At 48.3% G+C, this 18,629-nt stretch overlaps 1 protein-coding gene across 1 annotated transcript in view; it reads right to left on the bottom strand.

Moving 5' to 3' along the window:
• The window catches only part of PFDN1 (prefoldin subunit 1), a 37,796-nt gene extending 22,657 nt beyond the window's left edge, over nucleotides 1-15,139 (bottom strand). The window contains exon 1 of the mRNA XM_069954185.1: nucleotides 15,032-15,139. Within this exon, the coding sequence (XP_069810286.1) occupies nucleotides 15,032-15,064 (33 nt within the window). The 5' untranslated portion in view covers nucleotides 15,065-15,139. The remainder of the gene's footprint in view (nucleotides 1-15,031) is intronic.
• Between the last annotated feature and the right edge of the window lie 3,490 nt (nucleotides 15,140-18,629).

Genomic DNA, 18,629 nt, shown 5'->3' with positions numbered 1-18,629 from the left:
TGTTCTGCGTTAAAATACGCAGTTGCGTATTTTTGAAGTGTGAAGCTACATGCGTTTTTTCGCACAGGTTGTTAACAACTGATGCTTTGCTAACAACAAGCTTCACGCTTCAAAAATACGCAATTGCGTATTTTAACGCAGAACAATTGTATAAAGCCAACCTGCGTTTTGCCTGCTTATTTTTAAGACTGATTCACGCAGCAAATACGTCAAGTGGGTTTGTACCCTAAGGGTATAAACCCACACACCATATACACAGCGTATTTACTGCTGCGATACGCAGCAAATACGCAGCAGATTAGATCTTAATAACTGAACACAGCATCAAATCTAAACCATCAAATCTGCTGCGTATCTGCTGCGTAGACGGTGTGTGGGTTTGTACCCTAAATCAGCAATACAAATGACCAGAATTGAAGGGTTAGCCTCTGATCAGTGTGTTCTATCTACAAAAGTGGAAGATATGGCTGCTAAGGTGACCTCACATGATTTCCATATTGCACAACTGTACAGAATACATGAGGATAATGAGAACAGAAGCAGGCGCAACAATATTCGCATCCGTGGTCTCCCCGAGGCAACTAAAACTGTGAACCTTATTCACACTCTCCAGGGTCTCTTTAGCTGTATTTTACAAAGACCTGTTTCTGATGAGTTTGAAATTGATAGAGCGCATAGAGCTTTGGGTTCGGTCAGCACAGACCCCAATAGGCCGGGCGATTACATCTGCATTATTATGCCATTGAGGAAGAGATTATGCGCAAGGTCAGAAACACAGTGGACTTTAATGGAGCACCGCTGATGCTTTTGCAGGATCTTTCCCATCATACACTTGCACAAACGAGGGCATTACGCCCGCTGATAGCAATCCTAAGAGAAAAAGAGTTGCCTTTCATGCGGGGGTTCCCCTTTCACCTGGTGGTCAGAGCTGGAGGCCGCAGACACATGCTCAGAGATCCGGCTGACCTACCATCTTTTCTGCACAATCTAAAGCTCCCTGAGGTGCGACTGCCGGACTGGTCCCCGATTCCATTGTTCCCAGATCGCAAAGACCAAGTGCAGCCACATCCCAACGTTGGAGAGGAAGAGGGTTGAACCTGCGAACTGAGATTTTGAGCTACCATATTATGCCTTGCCCATCTTTGGGTGCTATTGTTAATTTCAGGAGCTAATAAATTGGTTCCTGGGCCTATTGATATTCAGGGTGGGGGCTTTAGTTTTATATTATGCTACTGGTTTTGGTTTATTGGTATTGATATTGCAGATGCGATTGGATGACTTGCTTTAACTTGTACAATACTATATAATGTTGGAATATTATATGTATGTCACAATTCAAATGTTCTGGTTGTGTGCGTCAGTTTCACTAAGCATGATCATTTTCAGACAGATCAGGTAGAGGTGTAGGGGAAGGTATTTTGAGTGGTAGTTATACTAACCGTTCACCATCTTACGTTTAGCTTGGGCCACCAATAACCTGTCAAAAGGCAGGATTAGAAAGATGATGGTTAGCAGTTTTAAGCTGGGGGTGGGGGGTTCAGTAGCTTAGGTTTAGGTGAGACAACGAAGTTTTAACCGGTTAAATGTCAGAAGAGCCTGGCCTCCTAACGGGGGTCTCTTTTTTCCGTTTTCGCTTGCCAAGCTTCAGTGTAAGTTAAGAGCGCCTGGAGCGCTAGATTGGTTATATTTCTTTTTGTAGGGTCTAGATCCCTATAGTGCAAGGTCTTCAGCTGCTCGACTTTGTTTTATGATTTCGATGTTTCTTTTTCTCTTTTTGTTTTCTTTCTTTTCCATTCTTGCTTTCGGACCTTTTTCTTTAAGTTTTTCTTTGCTACTGTGTGCATACTTGACATTACGGATGGCCTCACCGACACTCAAGGTGGCTTCTCTTAGGGTGGTATTCCACGAGCCATCCAGGGCCCGATCAACTATGTAAATGTGCGCTGATGTGCTAGTTTGGTGCTCGTTTACTGGGCCTATTCCACGGCCCGACAATCGTTTAGCTAGGGCTGCAGGGACATCGTTACTGAGGGAGGGGATCATTACAGGAGGGAGAGTGTCTTAATTTGAATTCAACTAAGGTCATTCCTGCAAAATGCTTTAGTAAGCAATTCTATGCGATCTGCCCTGACTGATTTTGATCAATGGATATTAGTTTCTGAAGGGGGCCCTAGGAAAGACTCTATGATCTTCTTTCTCTCAGTAATCCAGATAGGGCTTCATTCTTTGAAGTAAAACTAAATCCCTTTCCCAGGCTGCAGAGGAGATTGAAAAAATTTGCACATACACGCATGGGCTGTCTATGGCTTCTCATGCCAAAGAAAAGAAATATATAAAATTCTGTCACGATGGTACAGATGTCCTAAGATGATTCATTGCATGCACCCTGACGCATCTGATAACTGTTGGTGCTGTGGTCAGGAGGAAGGGACATTATTCCATGTATGGTGAAATTGTCCCCGGATCAAGGACTTTTGGACTAATGGTGCGTTTACACAGTCAGATTTATCTGACAAGATTTTGGAAGCCAAAGCCAGGAATGGATTTTAAAAGGGGAGAAAACTACATTTCCCATCATGCAATGCTTATGTCTGATGATTGTGTAGCAGAGCTGAGTTGGTGTTGGGGATGTAGCAGAGCTGAGTTGGTGTTGGGGATGTAGCAGAGCTGAGTTGGTGTTGGGGATGTAGCAGAGCTGAGTTGGTGTTGGGGATGTAGCAGAGCTGAGTTGGTGTTGGGGATGTAGCAGAGCTGAGTTGGTGTTGAAGATGTAGCAGAGCTGAGTTGGTGTTGAAGATGTAGCAGAGCTGAGTTGGTGTTGAAGATGTAGCAGAGCTGAGTTGGTGTTGAAGATGTAGCAGAGCTGAGTTGGTGTTGAAGATGTAGCAGAGCTGAGTTGGTGTTCAAGATGTAGCAGAGCTGAGTTGGTGTTCAAGATGTAGCAGAGCTGAGTTGGTGTTGGGGATGTAGCAGAGCTGAGTTGGTGTTCAAGATGTAGCCTGCGGCATTGCCCGACCCGCAACCCCCCCTCTCCCCACCTGCGTCCATCACCATCCCGGTCTCACCCGTGGCAGCATGTTACTCCCCCCGCCCCCGGTCTCACCCGCGGGACGTTCCTTCCCCCAGTCTCACCCGCGGCAGCACCCGACACCCCCCGCCCCGTCTCACCTGCGGCCATCACCACCCCTGTCTCACCCATGCCCCCCCTCTCTCACCCGCGGCAGCAGCCGACCCCCCCCCCCACCCCGTCTCACGGGGGGCCATCACCACCCCGGCCTCATCCATGGCACACGTTCCTCCCCCCCTCTCACCCGCGGTAGCACCATCCCAGTCTCCCTGCTCTTCCGAGGCCTCCCGCAGCTCAGTAGCATCACTGAGCTGCGGGAGGCCTCGGAAGAGCAGGGAGACTGGGATGGTGCTACCGCGGGTGAGAGGGGGGGGGAGGAACGTGTGCCATGGGTGAGGCCGGGGTGGTGATGGCCGCAGGTGAGACGGGGTGGGGGGGGGGGGGGGGGGGGGGTTGGGTGCATGATGAGAGCGGGCGGCGGGGAATGCCCGCAGGTGACACCGGGGGGGGGTTGTGGAAAATGGGTGCCGAGGGTGAGGAGGGGGGGTGCCGCGGGTGATCGCAGGGGGGGGGGGGGTTGCCGCGGGTGAGCGTTGTCAGTGTGAGCGCAGTCAGGGGGAACAGTGCAGGGGAGCGCTGGGGGGCACAGAGTGCTCTGGGGCTGGGGGGGCACACGGTATGGATGACGGGGGTGGCTGCTGTTAGAGAGGGAGACAGTGACAGCTGCACTGATCACTATCTCCCTCTAACATCAGCCATCCCTGTCAGTGTCCTCCTTCTCTTCAGATTGGCTGGGTTAGAAGTGCTAACCCGGCACATTGAAGAGAGGGAGGGCACGTGATGCCGTCTCGGAGGGTGGGGGCCAGGAGCAGGGAGCGTGTCGGAGTGGACTTAGATTTGATGATTCTATCTGTTTGGTGGGGGTGAATGCATTTGGATAACAGCAAAACTGTGCAGAATTCGTAATAAATTGATATTGGAAAGATGGAAAGCTACGGGTGGGCAATGTATTAATGCAAAAATAATTTTGAGGGGAATACCCCTTTAATTTCACTCAATAAAAAAACAGAGTAAACATTAACATACTGGATATGGTTTTTGTTTGTCTGGTGTTTTATATACTTCACAAAACATAACATATAAAGGGCATGCACAGCCAAACAATATGCGGTTCAGGGAAGAAATATAGCTGGGTGCTAGAAATTGGCACATAAACAACGTATAGACCACCAAACTACAGAAAAGAATATGCCATACCATAGATAAGCACACCAAAAAAGTAACAGGATAAATTAAATATTAAAGTACTTTATTCCCACAGGTATAAAAAAAAAAATGTATAACAGTCCTAAGATTAAAAACACTTAAAGCACATAAACCATGGATACACCACGTCTGGTGTCATCCATAATGAAACCCTATCATAGATATAGTATGTACCCTGTTCAAACGTAACACAAATGCCAACAAAAAATGAAAGGTAATATAAATCTTGATAAGTAAAGCAAATAATGTTTATAAATGAACAACAAATATAAGGTGATACCCAAACAATATTTACAGCTACCACCGAATAGAATGTGAACAGGGACACAACAGTGTGTCAGTAAGGAGAGCCCCATGCGTTCCGTGTGCCCTACCGGACTTCCTCAGGGGTGTTTTATATACTTACAAATATAAGCTCCCAACATGCTACCCCCATTGGGGATATTTCTGATATGGTTATGGTAATTCATTTAGCTTAATTTGGTCCCCTCATTTTTTCATACTTAAAGGGGTATTCCCCCCAAGCGCTAAAAAATGAAATGCTCCCAAACCTAGCTGGTCTCACTTACCAAGTCTCCCTGAGTATTTTGAGCCGTCTCCCATCTTTCTAGCTGCTGACGTTCCTGGTTCAAAAGTTTTTCTAAAAGACCTGTTTATGTCCAAGATGGCGCCGGCCAGGAAACTACATTTCCCATCATGCAGTTCTTCTCCCTTAGCTTTCTTTCCTGCCAACTGCTCCTCATTACTACATTGCATGAGTGAAGTGGGGCTAGGTATCATTGCCATAGAGCAGTCAGAGAGGGAGACTGATGTGCAGCAGTGCTTGCCTGGTTAGGTCTCTCTGATAGCTGACACCCTTCCCAGCCCTGCTGCAGGATCACTGTCTGGGCTGTGTAGCTCCGTCCATAACAGCAACCACCTCCTCCCCTGACCTATGCTTCTCACTGTGTCATTCTGGTCTCCTGCAGTCCCGTCACAGCTATATGCAAATGTCCGGGGCTTCACACAGAGAGAATAAAAGAGATAAAAGCCAGGGGGAGGGGGGAGAGCTGCCCAGACCGAGCTTCACATACGGTGAGGGAGAACGTTAGCAGCATAGGGGGGAGAGCTGCTGGGGACGAGGGAGAAGGAAACATTTCAGCACGGGCTGTGTATGCTGACAGAAAGACACACAGTGAGGAGGCTGAGGGAGGTGGAGCTAGAGTTCGGCAGCAGGGGCTGTCAGGTGTCCTCACTTCAGCCTATTGAAGGGAGGGAGGACACGTCACCCGACTCAGAGGGTGGGGGCCAGGAGAGGGAGCGTGTCGGGGTGGACTGGACTGAGCTCATTCTCTGCATGCACGTGGGGTGAAGAGACAGGAAAAACAGCAAAAGGACACAACTTGTATTAGCCAATATGTGAAGCTGTGATGGGCTTTTACATAGTGTCAAAAAGATTTTGGGGGGGAATACCCCTTTAACAGTCTGTCTCCCTAAGGGTAAATTCACATGGGCGTCTCGCACAAGAAATCCGCAGCTAATCCGCAATACACGTATTAATAATAATAATAATAATAATACGTGTATTGCGGATTAGCTGCGGATTTCTTATGCGAGACGCCCGTGTGAATTTACCCTAATGCATGTCTTTCATCTCTTCATTCACTCTTTTTCTTCCCCCCTGCTCCTTACTCCTTATTACTCTCACTTGTCAAAAAAAGAATATGAAAACAGCATTTGAAAAGCTTAACACTTTACTAAGGGGTGAATTTTTGTACCGAATCTATAAGCCTATCTCGCAAAAGGTAAACGCCCAATATGTCATATCAAGCCTTTAAAGCGACTCTGTACCCACAATCTGGCCCCCCCAAACCTCTTGTACCTTCGGATAGCTGCTTTTAATCCAAGATCTGTGGGGGCGTGGCTAGCGGCCAAGGAGAGCGGTCGCATTGGAACAGAGCTCCTGCTACAGCGGCAATTAACTGAACTATCCTGCACCAGAACTATCTTCTCTCACCACCCGGCGAGTATCTCCCTACTCTCCCCTGCTCCTGACATGCGGACCACTTCTAAACGGGCATCCGCGGCTGCCCGGAGGAAGAAGCTGTCAGCTCAGCCTCTCACTGCGCCATCACATAGCGCTTGCCCCTCTCTCTCCTTGGGACAGGTTTTCTCTTGATGCTGAGGCGGCGTGGCAGGCTGCCCCAGTGTCGCAAGATGTGCAGCAACAGAGAAGGGGCACCACTAAGAGCTCTGCTCCTGGCCAAGCCTGCCAACACGTCAGTCGGAGTGGTCTCCCGCAGAGTCAGCCGGAGGCAGCTCAAACAGTGACACGGGGACGTCCCCCAGGGCAGTCGGAGCGGCCATATATATAAACCACCGCTCCTATCAATCAAACTTCTTCCTCCTCTCTCAGCGCAGACCAGGCGAGCCTCCCTCAGCAGCAGCACTGTCACACTGGAACTCTCCCTGTCTCCCCACCATCAGACAGCCTTTTTCTAAGTTCACTTAAAACTGATGCTCCGCTCACACTTTCCTCTCTGACAGATCTTCTACATTCCTTACAAGCAACAATTCAAGCTGCATTCCATCGTACTATATCTGCAATACAGGCGTCTGTACGAGCTGTGGAGCAAAGACTGTCATTTGCGGAAGACAAAATCGCCGCTGTCATTGCCGACAATAATTCCTTATTAGAGTCTCAGCGCTATTTAGATACTGAGCTGCAGCACGTACATAACTCCATGGCAGCTCTGGACGATCGCTCCAGAAGTTATAACATTAAGATGAGGGGCATCCCTGAAAAAGTGTCAGCTACAGATCTGCATGGGTTTGCCACTGGCTTCCTAAAGGAAGTACTGCCTAACTGTAAAGCAGAGGACTTATCAGTGGAATGGGCCAGAAGGATTGTTAAGCCCGCAAGTTTACCGCCTGGTGTTCCTAGGGACACGATTGTCCGCCTATGACATCTTGGTACCAAGAAGGCTCTCTTTTCTGCTCTTCGACATCAACGCACGGCTCATTCTTGCTCTTACCGGAACATCTCGGTCTACCATGACCTCTCTCCATCAACGCTACAGTGGCGCAAATCCTTGGCATACGTCACATCCATACTTCGCTCTCACGGTATCACCTATAGATGGGGCTACCCAGCCCAGCTCATCGTATTTAAAGATTCTGACTCATTCCTAATTCGAGACGCAACGATGGGACTTCGTCTACTATATGAGTGGAACTTTCTCCCTGCCTCTCCAGTGACCCCTGCTCCGCATTCTCTGCCACACAGTGAAGCAGACAGTTCCGAAGTCCGCAAGTTCTATAGACATGTTAAGGTTCCGTGGATTTATATTAGCGATGTTCTAGCCCCTTGCCTCGATTATTCCGAACTATGTGCCCCCATACGAGGCTGTAACCTACGTGTTAGTGTCTATTTCTGAGCTGACCGTGGTGTATACTGTAGCCGTTTGTCTTTTGTCTGTTTACGGTTTGTGCTTATGCACTAATTTACTGTTGTTTGTCTGTGCATTTGCGTTCTTACTCCCCTGTGCGTACTTATGTGTTTTGGTCTCTGTTATCCTATGCAACTACAAAATGTGGCTGTATGCTTTTCCTTCCTCCTAACACTACACTATGCTAATGCTATGAAGATTCATACATATGTCCTGGTATACATACTATGATTATTTCTGCATTATATTTATGCTCTGGCATAACATTTGTAGTTCCCCGGCTATGACCCCACTTTTATTTGAACACCGCTACAGCTTAATTACTTCTGATAACTCCTAGATAGCACTGATACACAGTTTATTCTACACATTGCTTGCTTACCCTAAGACTTAGGGTACTATTACACGGAACGATAATCGGCCAAATTGGCGCGATTCGGACGATTATCGCTCCGTGTAATAAATGTAACAATCAGCCGATGACAACGATCATCGGCTGATCGTTGATATAGGTTAGACCCTATTTTTGTCGGGCGCCGACCGCGCACCGCTACGTGTAATAGTGGTGCGTGGCCGGCGACTAACGATATACATTACCCATCCACGTTCCAGGGCTGCGGTCCCGGCCTGTGATTGGCTGAGCGGCCTATCAGCTGACAGGCCACTGTGAAGCTAGAGCGCGCGCGGGACCCCGGGAGAAGTGGACGGCAGGAGCAGCCCTGGAACGTGGATGGGTAATGTATGCCAGTTTAGCAAGGGCTGCAAGGACATCGGTAACTATGTCCTTGCAGCTCTTGTCAAACGATTATCGGGCCGTGTAATAGGCCCAGTAAACGAGCAACGATCCAGCAGATCGCTGCTCGTTTACAGGTATTATCGGGCCCTGCACGGCCCGTGTAATACCACCCTTAGCCTCATTACTCATATCTCCATAGCTTTACCTCAACATCAATCTGGTTTAGATGCTATGCTAACCTGTTGCTGATTAGAGACTTTGCAATCATAGCCATGCACTCTTTATCGCTCTTCTTTCCATGGTTCATTTACCACGCTACTCTTTCTATTTGCACCCCCTTGTTGTCTGTCTTTGTCTGTCTTTATGTTTTCTGCTCCTATACCATTCCTTTGCTACTCATAAGAATTTCTATTGATGCTTTAAAGGAGAAGTCCGGCCAAAATAAATTTTTGATATGTTGTTACTTATGAAAAGTTATACAAATTTCTAATGTACATTAATTATGGGAAATGCACATATAGAGCTATTTCCCTTAATTTAGTAGATCAGGAAGTGTTAGAAATATCTCTGAAGAAGTGACGTCACGACCCAGGGTGTAATTCCTATGGAGTGTCCAGCAGGGGGCGCTCTCTATATAGAAGTCTATGGGACTTTATTGTTTCTATGGGTTTCTATGTAATGTAATGTAATGTAGTGTACAGTGCTTTATTGAATGAATACATCTATGGAATACTTTGGGGAGCAAGTGTCCTTGCTCCCCAAGGTATTGCATAAATGTATTCATTCAATACATTCAATACACAGTAAGCCCGCCGATCCGCCGAATTCCCGCCGATCCGCCACACGCTGATCCGCCGCATTCCCGCCGATCCGGACCATATACATTGAACTACAGCTCCCATCATCTGCTTATAGTATGAACAGCTGATGGGAGCTGTAGTTGGGTAATGGATATCACATGCCGCCGGGCGCAGGGGGGAGCCGCTCAGTACACAGGAGCGCTCCCCCCTCCTCCTCCTCCTTCCGGGATAACTTCCGCCTATAGCACTGCTGAGTCCCTGCCTGGCCGCCGCTCTCCGCTCTCCCCCCCCCATACATACCGGCTCCCGATGCATCCTGGTGTCCGCGCTGATGCCGGGAGCCGGTATATGTGAGCGGAGAGCGGCGGCCAGGCAGGGACTCAGCATTGGTATTGGAAGTTATCCCGGAAGGAGGAGGAGGAGGGGGGAGCGCTGCTGTGTACTGAGCGGCTCCCCCCTGCGCCCGGCGGCATGTCATATCCATTACCCAACTACAGCTCCCATCACCTATTCATACTATAAGCAGATGATGGGAGCTGTAGTTCAATGTATATGGTCCGGATCGGCGGGAATGCGGCGGATCAGCGTGTGGCGGATCGGCGGAAATTCGGCGGATCGGCGGGCTTACTGTGTATTGAATGTATTGAATGAATACATTTATGCAATACTTTGGGGAGCAAGGACACTTGCTCCCCAAAGTATTCCATAGATGTATTCATTCAATAAAGCACTGTACACTACATTACATTACATTACATAGAAACCCATAGAAACAATAAAGTCCCATAGACTTCTATATAGAGAGCGCCCCCTGCTGGACACTCCATAGGAATTACACCCTGGGTCGTGACGTCACTTCTTCAGAGATATTTCTAACACTTCCTGATCTACTAAATTAAGGGAAATAGCAGTATATGTGCATTTCCCATAATTAATGTACATTAGAAATTTGTATAACTTTTCATAAGTAACAACATATCAAAAATTAATTTTGGCCGGACTTCTCCTTTAAGGTTTCTGCAGCATTGAATCTGGGCAGCGTTTATTTGTTAATTACTTATTATTCATCTTTGAATGTATCATCGTTTTGCAATCACTTATGCTTACAAGGTTATGTCATTATATGTCTGTTAAAAAAAAAAAATGTATGAAAAAAAACTCTTTAATAAAACTTATTGAAACGTTAATCCAAGATCTGTCCTGGGGTCCGTTCGGCAGGTGATGCAGCTATTGTCCTAAAAACTACTTTTAAACTTGCAGCCCTGTGTCAAACTGGTGTGGCCTAGAGTGCATGTGCATTAGGCTGGCACAACCCCTCTATCCCTCCTCCCCACCCTCTTCATCATTAACAATGCCACTGGAACATTTTCTCCTATTTATCAGCTGTGAGAACACTGCACATGGGCTTGATCGTTAAGGCACCTGTGCAGTGTTCACTGCAGAGGAATAGGAAAAATGATGCCCAGGGGCATTCCTAATGGTAAAGAGGGTGGGGAGGAGGGACGGAGGGGGTGGTGCAAGGTTAGGTCACAGATACTCTAGGTCATGGCAGTTTGACACAGGGCTGCAAGTTTAAAAGTTGCTTTTTAGGACAATAACTGCATCACCTGCCAAACGGACTCCAGGACAGATCTTGGATTAAAAGCAGCTATCCAGAGGTACAAGCAGATTGGGGGGGAGGGGGAGGGGGAGGGGCGGAAGACAGATTGTGGGTACAGAGGACGGTAGAGGTATCACCTCAGAGACACCCAAAATTCATTTCATTCAACAATTATACTGATCGCTATACTCTTCAGACTCTTCAGTTTTGTGGATAGGCTTTTATACAATCCATTTCATTTCCTAAGTTTGGGCTTTGTTGAGAGAGGATGAAATCATATGGTAGATTTCCTCAGCGGCTACAGGGGCATTAAGAACATTTAGTGAGTCAGCATCTAAGGCTATGTTCACACAGAGCAAAAGGGGCGGATTACGCGAGGAAATATTTCCGCCTGAAATCAACTGACGCTGAATTCCGAGCAGAATGTAAGCAAAATCACTGCGTATTCCGCTAGGAAAGTGTTCAGCTCGTAATCACCTCTTGACAAATTCAGAGCGGAATACTCGAGGAATCCGCGCTGAATCCACATGAATTCAGCGAGTATTTGGCGAGTAAACTAGACTATACCAAAATATATACTAGAATCCTCCTCCCCCCTTTTTTCCCCATTTCCACGCTGATTCAGCTGAAACAGAGAATCAGAGCCCCATTGGTTTGTATAGGCTTCCGCTAGCAGAAGAATGAACATGTTCATTCTTCTGGCGGACAGCAGATTAGCCGCGGAACATTCAGTGCGGAAATTCCACTGTGTGAACTGCAGAGCAGAATTTCCATTCAACACATTGGAAATTAGCTTTTTTACCTATTTTAAGGCTACGTTCACACAGAGCAAAAGGGGCGGATTACGCAAGGAAATATTTACGCCTGAAATCAACTGACGCTGAATTCCGAGCAGAATATAAGCAGAATGTAAGCAGAATCCCTGCGTATTCCGCTAGGAAAGTGTTCAGCTAGTAATCAGCTCTTGACAAATTCAGCGCGGAATACTCGAGGAATCCGCGCTGAATCCGCGTGCATTCAGCAATGAAATTGAGCGAGTATTTGGCGAGTAAACTAGACTATACCAGAATATATACTAGAATCCTCCTCCCCCTTTTTTCCACACTTCCGCGCTGATTCAGCGCGTAATTTCCGCTTGTATTCCGCGCTGAATAAGCGCGTATTCTTCAGCGCGGACAGGGCAGGAGCGCGTACCTCCCATAGACTCCCATTATGAGCGGGAGGCTAACGGCATTCCGCGGCGGACAATTCCGTCGCGGAATTCCGCTACCTTTCCTCAGTGGGAACGGGGCCTAAGGCTACGTTCACACAGAGCAAAAGGGGCGGATTACGCAAGGAAATATTACCGCCTGAAATCAACTGACGCTGAATTCCGAGCAGAATATAAGCAGAATGTAAGCAGAATCCCTGCGTATTCCGCTAGGAAAGTGTTCAGCTCGTAATCAGCTCTTGACAAATTCAGCGCGGATTCCTCGAGTATTCCGCGCTGAATTTGTCAAGAGCTGATTACGAGCTGAATCCGCATGCATTCAGCGAGTATTTGGCGAGTAAACTAGACTATACCAGAATATATACTTTTTTCCCCATTTCCGCGCTGATTCAGCGCGTAATTTCCGCTTGTATTCCGCGCTGAATACGCCTGGTGTCCCCTCTTCTGCTCTCCCTCCCTCCGCTCTTGGCGGCGCCAATTTCATACAGCCGGCACTTTGCAATCGCTTGTGCCGGCTGTTTAACTGTGTAGATGCCGCCGTCACAACTGACAGCGGCATTTACCCCTCCGCTCAAAGACCCTATTCAGAGGTCAGTGCTGACATCAGTGGCGAGAGCCTGGTGATGTAGCTGTAAATTAACTCTTTGTTGTCCTGTTTTTGTGCCTCATCTCCCTCCACCCCTCCCTTCTTCGTAGGGAACAATGAAAACAGAGGGGAGAGCTTCAAACTGCTTTTTCATGGAAAAAAAGCATTTTTCGGGTAATAAACCCAATTACAAAGTTTCTTAAAATCGTCTGTACTATTGATTTTTGCAAGATGTAAGACATTTTAGACTGTTAAATTAGACTGTCTGATCGGCTTTAATTTTATCTTTTCTGGGATTTGACCAAAAGACCACAGTTCTGGCATTTTATTTTTATTTTTAAGTTTGTGCCATTCACCGTGCTGTACATTTTAAAATAGATTGGGCAATTTTTACTTATACCAGATGTTTTGTTTTTTTCCCACTTTCATTTAGAGCACTGGCCAGCCCCAGAACTGTAACTACTTCAGCAAAAGGAAACACCCAGATGACTAGCTGAAACACATTTGAATACAGCGTGGGATTTACCAAATTATGTTGGCGGGGTATACAAGGCAGGGACACAAGCAATAGATATACGTTTCGAAACTGTATTAGCACTGATTGATAGCGATAGAGCAAATTTTCGGGTGATTGGTTCCCTTTGAGGGTACGTTCACACACAGGATCTGCAGCAGATTTGATGCTGCCTATATCAATGTACCTAATGACTAAACACAGCATAAAATCTGCAGCAGATTCTGTACGTGTAAACATGGCCTGATGAGTAATTGCAAAAAATCATTAAAAATTCCCCCATAGATTAGCAGCATTTCAGAAACAGTTACTACATATGGCCAACTCATCAGTGCTTACCTAAAGAAAATGTGTGCTCTGTTCCATTGAAGGTCAGGTGTGGAGCTGTGTTTGGAGGAATGCAGGTACACTACCCACAGAAAGTTAGGGATACAGTGAGCAGTGATAGTAATAACGGTCTGCTGCACACAGCTATTAGCTTCTACAACCACCCCACCACCAACCTGAACACAGCTATTAGCTTCTACAACCCCCCCACCACCACCCTGCACACAGCTTTTAGCTTCTACAACCCCCCACCCTGCACACAGCTATTAGCTTCTACCACCCTGCACACCGCTATTAGCTTCTACAACCCCACCACCACCACCCTGCACACAGCTGTTGGCTTCTACAACCCCCCACCACCCTGCACATAGCTATTAGCTTCTACAACCCCCCACCCCCCTGTACACAGCTATTAGCTTCTGCAACCCCCCGCCACCACCCTGCACACCGCTATTAGCTTCTACAACCCCCAACACCACCCTGCACACCGCTATTAGCTTCTACAACCCCCAACACCACCACCCTGCACACAGCTATTAGCTTCTACAACCCCCAACACCACCACCCTGCACACAGCTATTAGCTTCTACAACCCCCAACACCACCACCCTGCACACAGCTATTAGCTTCTACAACCCCCAACACCACCACCCTGCACACAGCTATTAGCTTCTACAACCCCCAACACCACCACCCTGCACACAGCTATTAGCTTCTACAACCCCCAACACCACCACCCTGCACACAGCTATTAGCTTCTACAACCCCCAACACCACCACCCTGCACACCGCTATTAGCTTCTACAACCCCCAACACCACCCTGCACACCGCTATTAGCTTCTACAACCCCCAACACCACCACCCTGCACACAGCTATTAGCTTCTACAACCCCCAACACCACCACCCTGCACACAGCTATTAGCTTCTGCAACCCCCCAGTACTGTATATAAGGATAAGAACACACCCTGCTCTGTATAGAACAGTGCAGCACACTAGAGCCATGTTCCCATTTACTGCTGCCAGTCAACTGAAGGGTACACTAAACTGTTTATTATTTTAATAACGTTATATGACAATATAACTTTATTACAGCAGTCTCCAGAGTGTGCATTTAAATTCTTTGGAAATTTATACTTCCGTTTTGAAGTTTAAAGGCATCCAACAAAAAATAAATCTCCACTATTAACGTCATCTACTTTGCTGCCAGTGTTTGTCTATAATAAGTCTTACATAACATCTGCCCCAATTTGCTCCTTCTCACAACACCCTCTCTACATTCACTGGCATCGGTTCATGTGAGGCGTTGTGTAGAAACATCAGCCATGTTTGGAAGGCTAAATGACGATGCGACAGACCTAATGAGCACACAACACTGCTGCCACCTTCCTATAACAAGCATCGTATAACCGGGCTCCGTGCACCATAAGAGAACTTGGCCCTGTCCACTAAATCGCAATACGCGAGAAATATAGCAGCGACCGCCTGGTTTTCTACCTTCTTAAGCTCCAGGTCCACAGCGGCGGCCATGTTGCTTCACGGGTGGAAAATGCGCAGACGCTGCAGACAGTGACGTAAAAATAATCCTTCATATGATTGGCTCGTGCAGCCGGAGTGCCGTTACAGCTAGAGTCCTCAGTATACGCGGCTCCGCACTACATGGCATCAATGGTGCGGCACATTTATCTGTAAGTAACAGTATATGGCGCATATCGCCATATACTTATTTGTGGTTCCACAACACACAAATAGCAGGGGCGGCGCCATCTACACAAGCGGCTCCCTCCTTCTACTATAGGTCTACTCAGAAACACCCAGGGTTAATAGTGAGATGAGAGAAATGTTTGTTTGCCTGGCTTCCCGGTGCCCTCAACACTAGGTATTTTTGTGCTTTTTTTTTTTTACCCCCCCCCCCCCCCTTCTTGCCTTTATGTGTGAGGGTGCCCTCACATATAAGTTTTATACGCCACAAAAAAAACACCATGCGATGCATGGTGTTTTTGCCTTTATGTGTGAAAATATCTAGGAGACTTTGGCCATCTTTGGGACAAATTGCCGACTTAAATGCACCGCTCCAGAAAGGAAAGGGTTAAGTGACCCCTTCCTTGCTGGAGGGGGCGGCAGACATGGCACACAGACTTTTTTTTTATCTGAATACATTATGACATCAATTTGGCCCCCATAGGGTTAAAGGGAATGTTTTGCAAAGTAAAAAAAAAAAAATTGAAAATGTTAAAACTAAATTTATTTTTTTTGTTAATTTTTGTGTTTTTCATTTTTTTTTCATGTAAGGAAATATGAAAAATTAACAATCTAATTTTCCATATTTCCCAGTGATGGTAAAAGCAGCCTGAAAGACGGATGCTGAAAAAAAGAGGCAGTCCCTGCTCATCTGCTGTGACATCATCACCTCCCTCCTCTTTTCACAGGGAAACAAAGAGGGGAAAGGTGCTATTATGTGTACTGTTGGGCAGCGCCATTTTGTTGTTGTCTGCACAGCAGTAAAGATACAAGCGTGTCCCTAGCCTTTCTAAATACACCTCAACCTGCTGCAGAACCACATACAGCTCGCCTGCCCACACTCACCTCCCACACTTCTCATCGCCCATCCCCCGCATGCACATAGTATTGTTACACTCACAGCTCATGCCTGTACACTTGGGATCAGCAAATGTGCAGCAGTAGCGAAACCCTTCGCTCTGCTCGGCCGTCATCCGGCTGCATTTGAGCTCCACTCCAGGTGTCTAGCAAATCTGGCTACAGGTCTGGGGAGCTTCTCCCAGGACTGTATCCAGATTTTCCAAACACCTGGAGCGGAGCTCAAATGCAGCCGGCTGACGGCTGAGCAGAGCGAAGGGTTTCGCTGCTGCTGCTGCACATTTTCTGATCCTTCATGTACACTCATATAGGCAGCTCGTACATGCACTCTCATACAGGCAGCTCATTCATGCACTCTCATACAGACAGCATGTACATGCACTCTCATACAGGCATCTCATTCATGCACTCTCATACAGGCAGCTCGTACATGCACTCTCATACAGTCATCTCATTCATGCACTCTCATACAGGCAGCATGTACATGCACTCTCATACAGGCATCTCATTCATGCACTCTCATACAGGCAGCACGTACATGCACTCTCATAGAGGCATCTCATTCATGCACTCTCATACAGACAGCATGTACATGCACTCTCATACAGGCAGCACGTACATGCACTCTCATACAGGCAGCACGTACATGCACTCTCATACAGGCAGCACATACATGCACTCTCATACAGGCAGCACATACATGCACTCTCATACAGGCAGCACATACATGCACTCTCGTACAGGCAGCTCATTCATGCACTCTCGTACAGGCAGCTCATTCATGCACTCTCATACAGGCAGCTCATTCATGCACTCTCATACAGGCAGCTCATTCATGCACTCTCATACAGGCATCTCATTCATGCACTCTCATACAGGCAGTACGTACATGCACTCTCATACAGGCATCTTATTCATGCACTCTCATACAGGCAGCATGTACATGCACTCTCATACAGGCATCTCATTCATGCACTCTCATACAGGCATCTCATTCATGCACTCTCATACAGGCAGTATGTACATGCACTCTCATACAGGCATCTTATTCATGCACTCTCATACAGGCAGCATGTACATGCACTCTCATACAGGCATCTCATTCATGCACTCTCATACAGGAAGCTCGTACATGCACTCTCATACAGGCATCTCATTCATGCACTCTCATACAGGAAGCTCGTACATGCACTCTCATACAGGCATCTTGTGCATGCACTCATACAGGCAGTACGCACATGCACTCTCATACAGGCAGCACGTACATGCACTCTCATACAGGCAGCACGTACATGCACTCTCATACAGGCAGCTCCTTCATGCGCTCTCATACAGGCAGCATGTACATGCGCTCTCATACAGGCATCATGTACATGCACTCTCATACAGGCAGCTCATTCATGCACTCATACAGGCAGCACGTACATGCACTCTCATACAGGCATCTCATTCATGCACTCTCATACAGGCAGCACGTACATGCACTCTCATACAAGCAGCTCATACATGCACTCTCATACAGGCAGCTCATACAGGCAGCTGGGCAGGAGGGAGAAGCTGGGGTGACAGGAGGAAGAGGCTAGGGTGACAGGGGGGAAAGGCTGGGGTGACAGGAGGGAGAGGCTGGAGGAGGCTGGGGTGACATGGGGGAGAGGCTGGAGGAGGCTGGGGTGATATGGGGGAGAGGCTGGAGGAGGCTGGGGTGACAGGAGGGAGAAGCTGGAGGAGGCTGGGGTGACAGGGGGGAGAGGCTGTAGGAGGCTGGGGTGTTAGGAGGAAGAAGCTGGTGGAGGCTGGGGTGACAGGGGGGAGAGGCTGGAGGAGGCTGGGGTGACAGGAGGGAGAGGCTGATGTGGCAGGGAGGAGGGAGGCTGGGGTGACGAGGGGAAGAGGCTGGGGTGACAGGGAGGGGGAGAGAGGCTGGGGTGACAGGGAGGGGGAGAGAGGCTGGGGTGACAGGGAGGGGGAGAGAGGCTGGGGTGACAGGGAGGGGGAGAGAGGCTGGGGTGACAGGGAGGGGGAGAGAGGCTGGGGTGACAGGGAGGGGGAGAGAGGCTGGGGTGACAGGGAGGGGGAGAGAGGCTGGGGTGACAGGGAGGGGGAGAGAGGCTGGGGTGACAGGGAGGGGGAGAGAGGCTGGGGTGACAGGGAGGGGGAGAGAGGCTGGGGTGACGGGGGGAGAGAGGCTGGGGTGACAGGGCGGGGGAGAGAGGCTGGGGTGACAGAGGGGGGAGAGAGGCTGGGGTGACAGGAGAAAGAGGCTGGAGGAGGCTGGGGTGACAGGGGGGAGAGGCTGGCGGAGGCTGGGATGACAGGGGAGAGGCTGAGAGAGGCTGGAGGAGGCAGGGGTGACAGGAGGGAGAAGCTGGAGGAGGCTGGGGTGACAGGGGGGAGAGGCTGGAGGAGGCTGGGGTGTTAGGAGGAAGAAGCTGGAGGAGGCTGGGGTGACAGGGGGGAGAGGCTGGAGGAGGCTGGGGTGACAGGAGGGAGAGGCTGA

The sequence above is a fragment of the Dendropsophus ebraccatus genome, chromosome 1, assembly GCF_027789765.1.
Source record: "Dendropsophus ebraccatus isolate aDenEbr1 chromosome 1, aDenEbr1.pat, whole genome shotgun sequence".
Lineage (NCBI taxonomy): Eukaryota > Metazoa > Chordata > Amphibia > Anura > Hylidae > Dendropsophus > Dendropsophus ebraccatus.
Note: the sequence above shows the minus strand (reverse complement) of the source record. Positions and strands in the feature narration are given on the sequence as shown.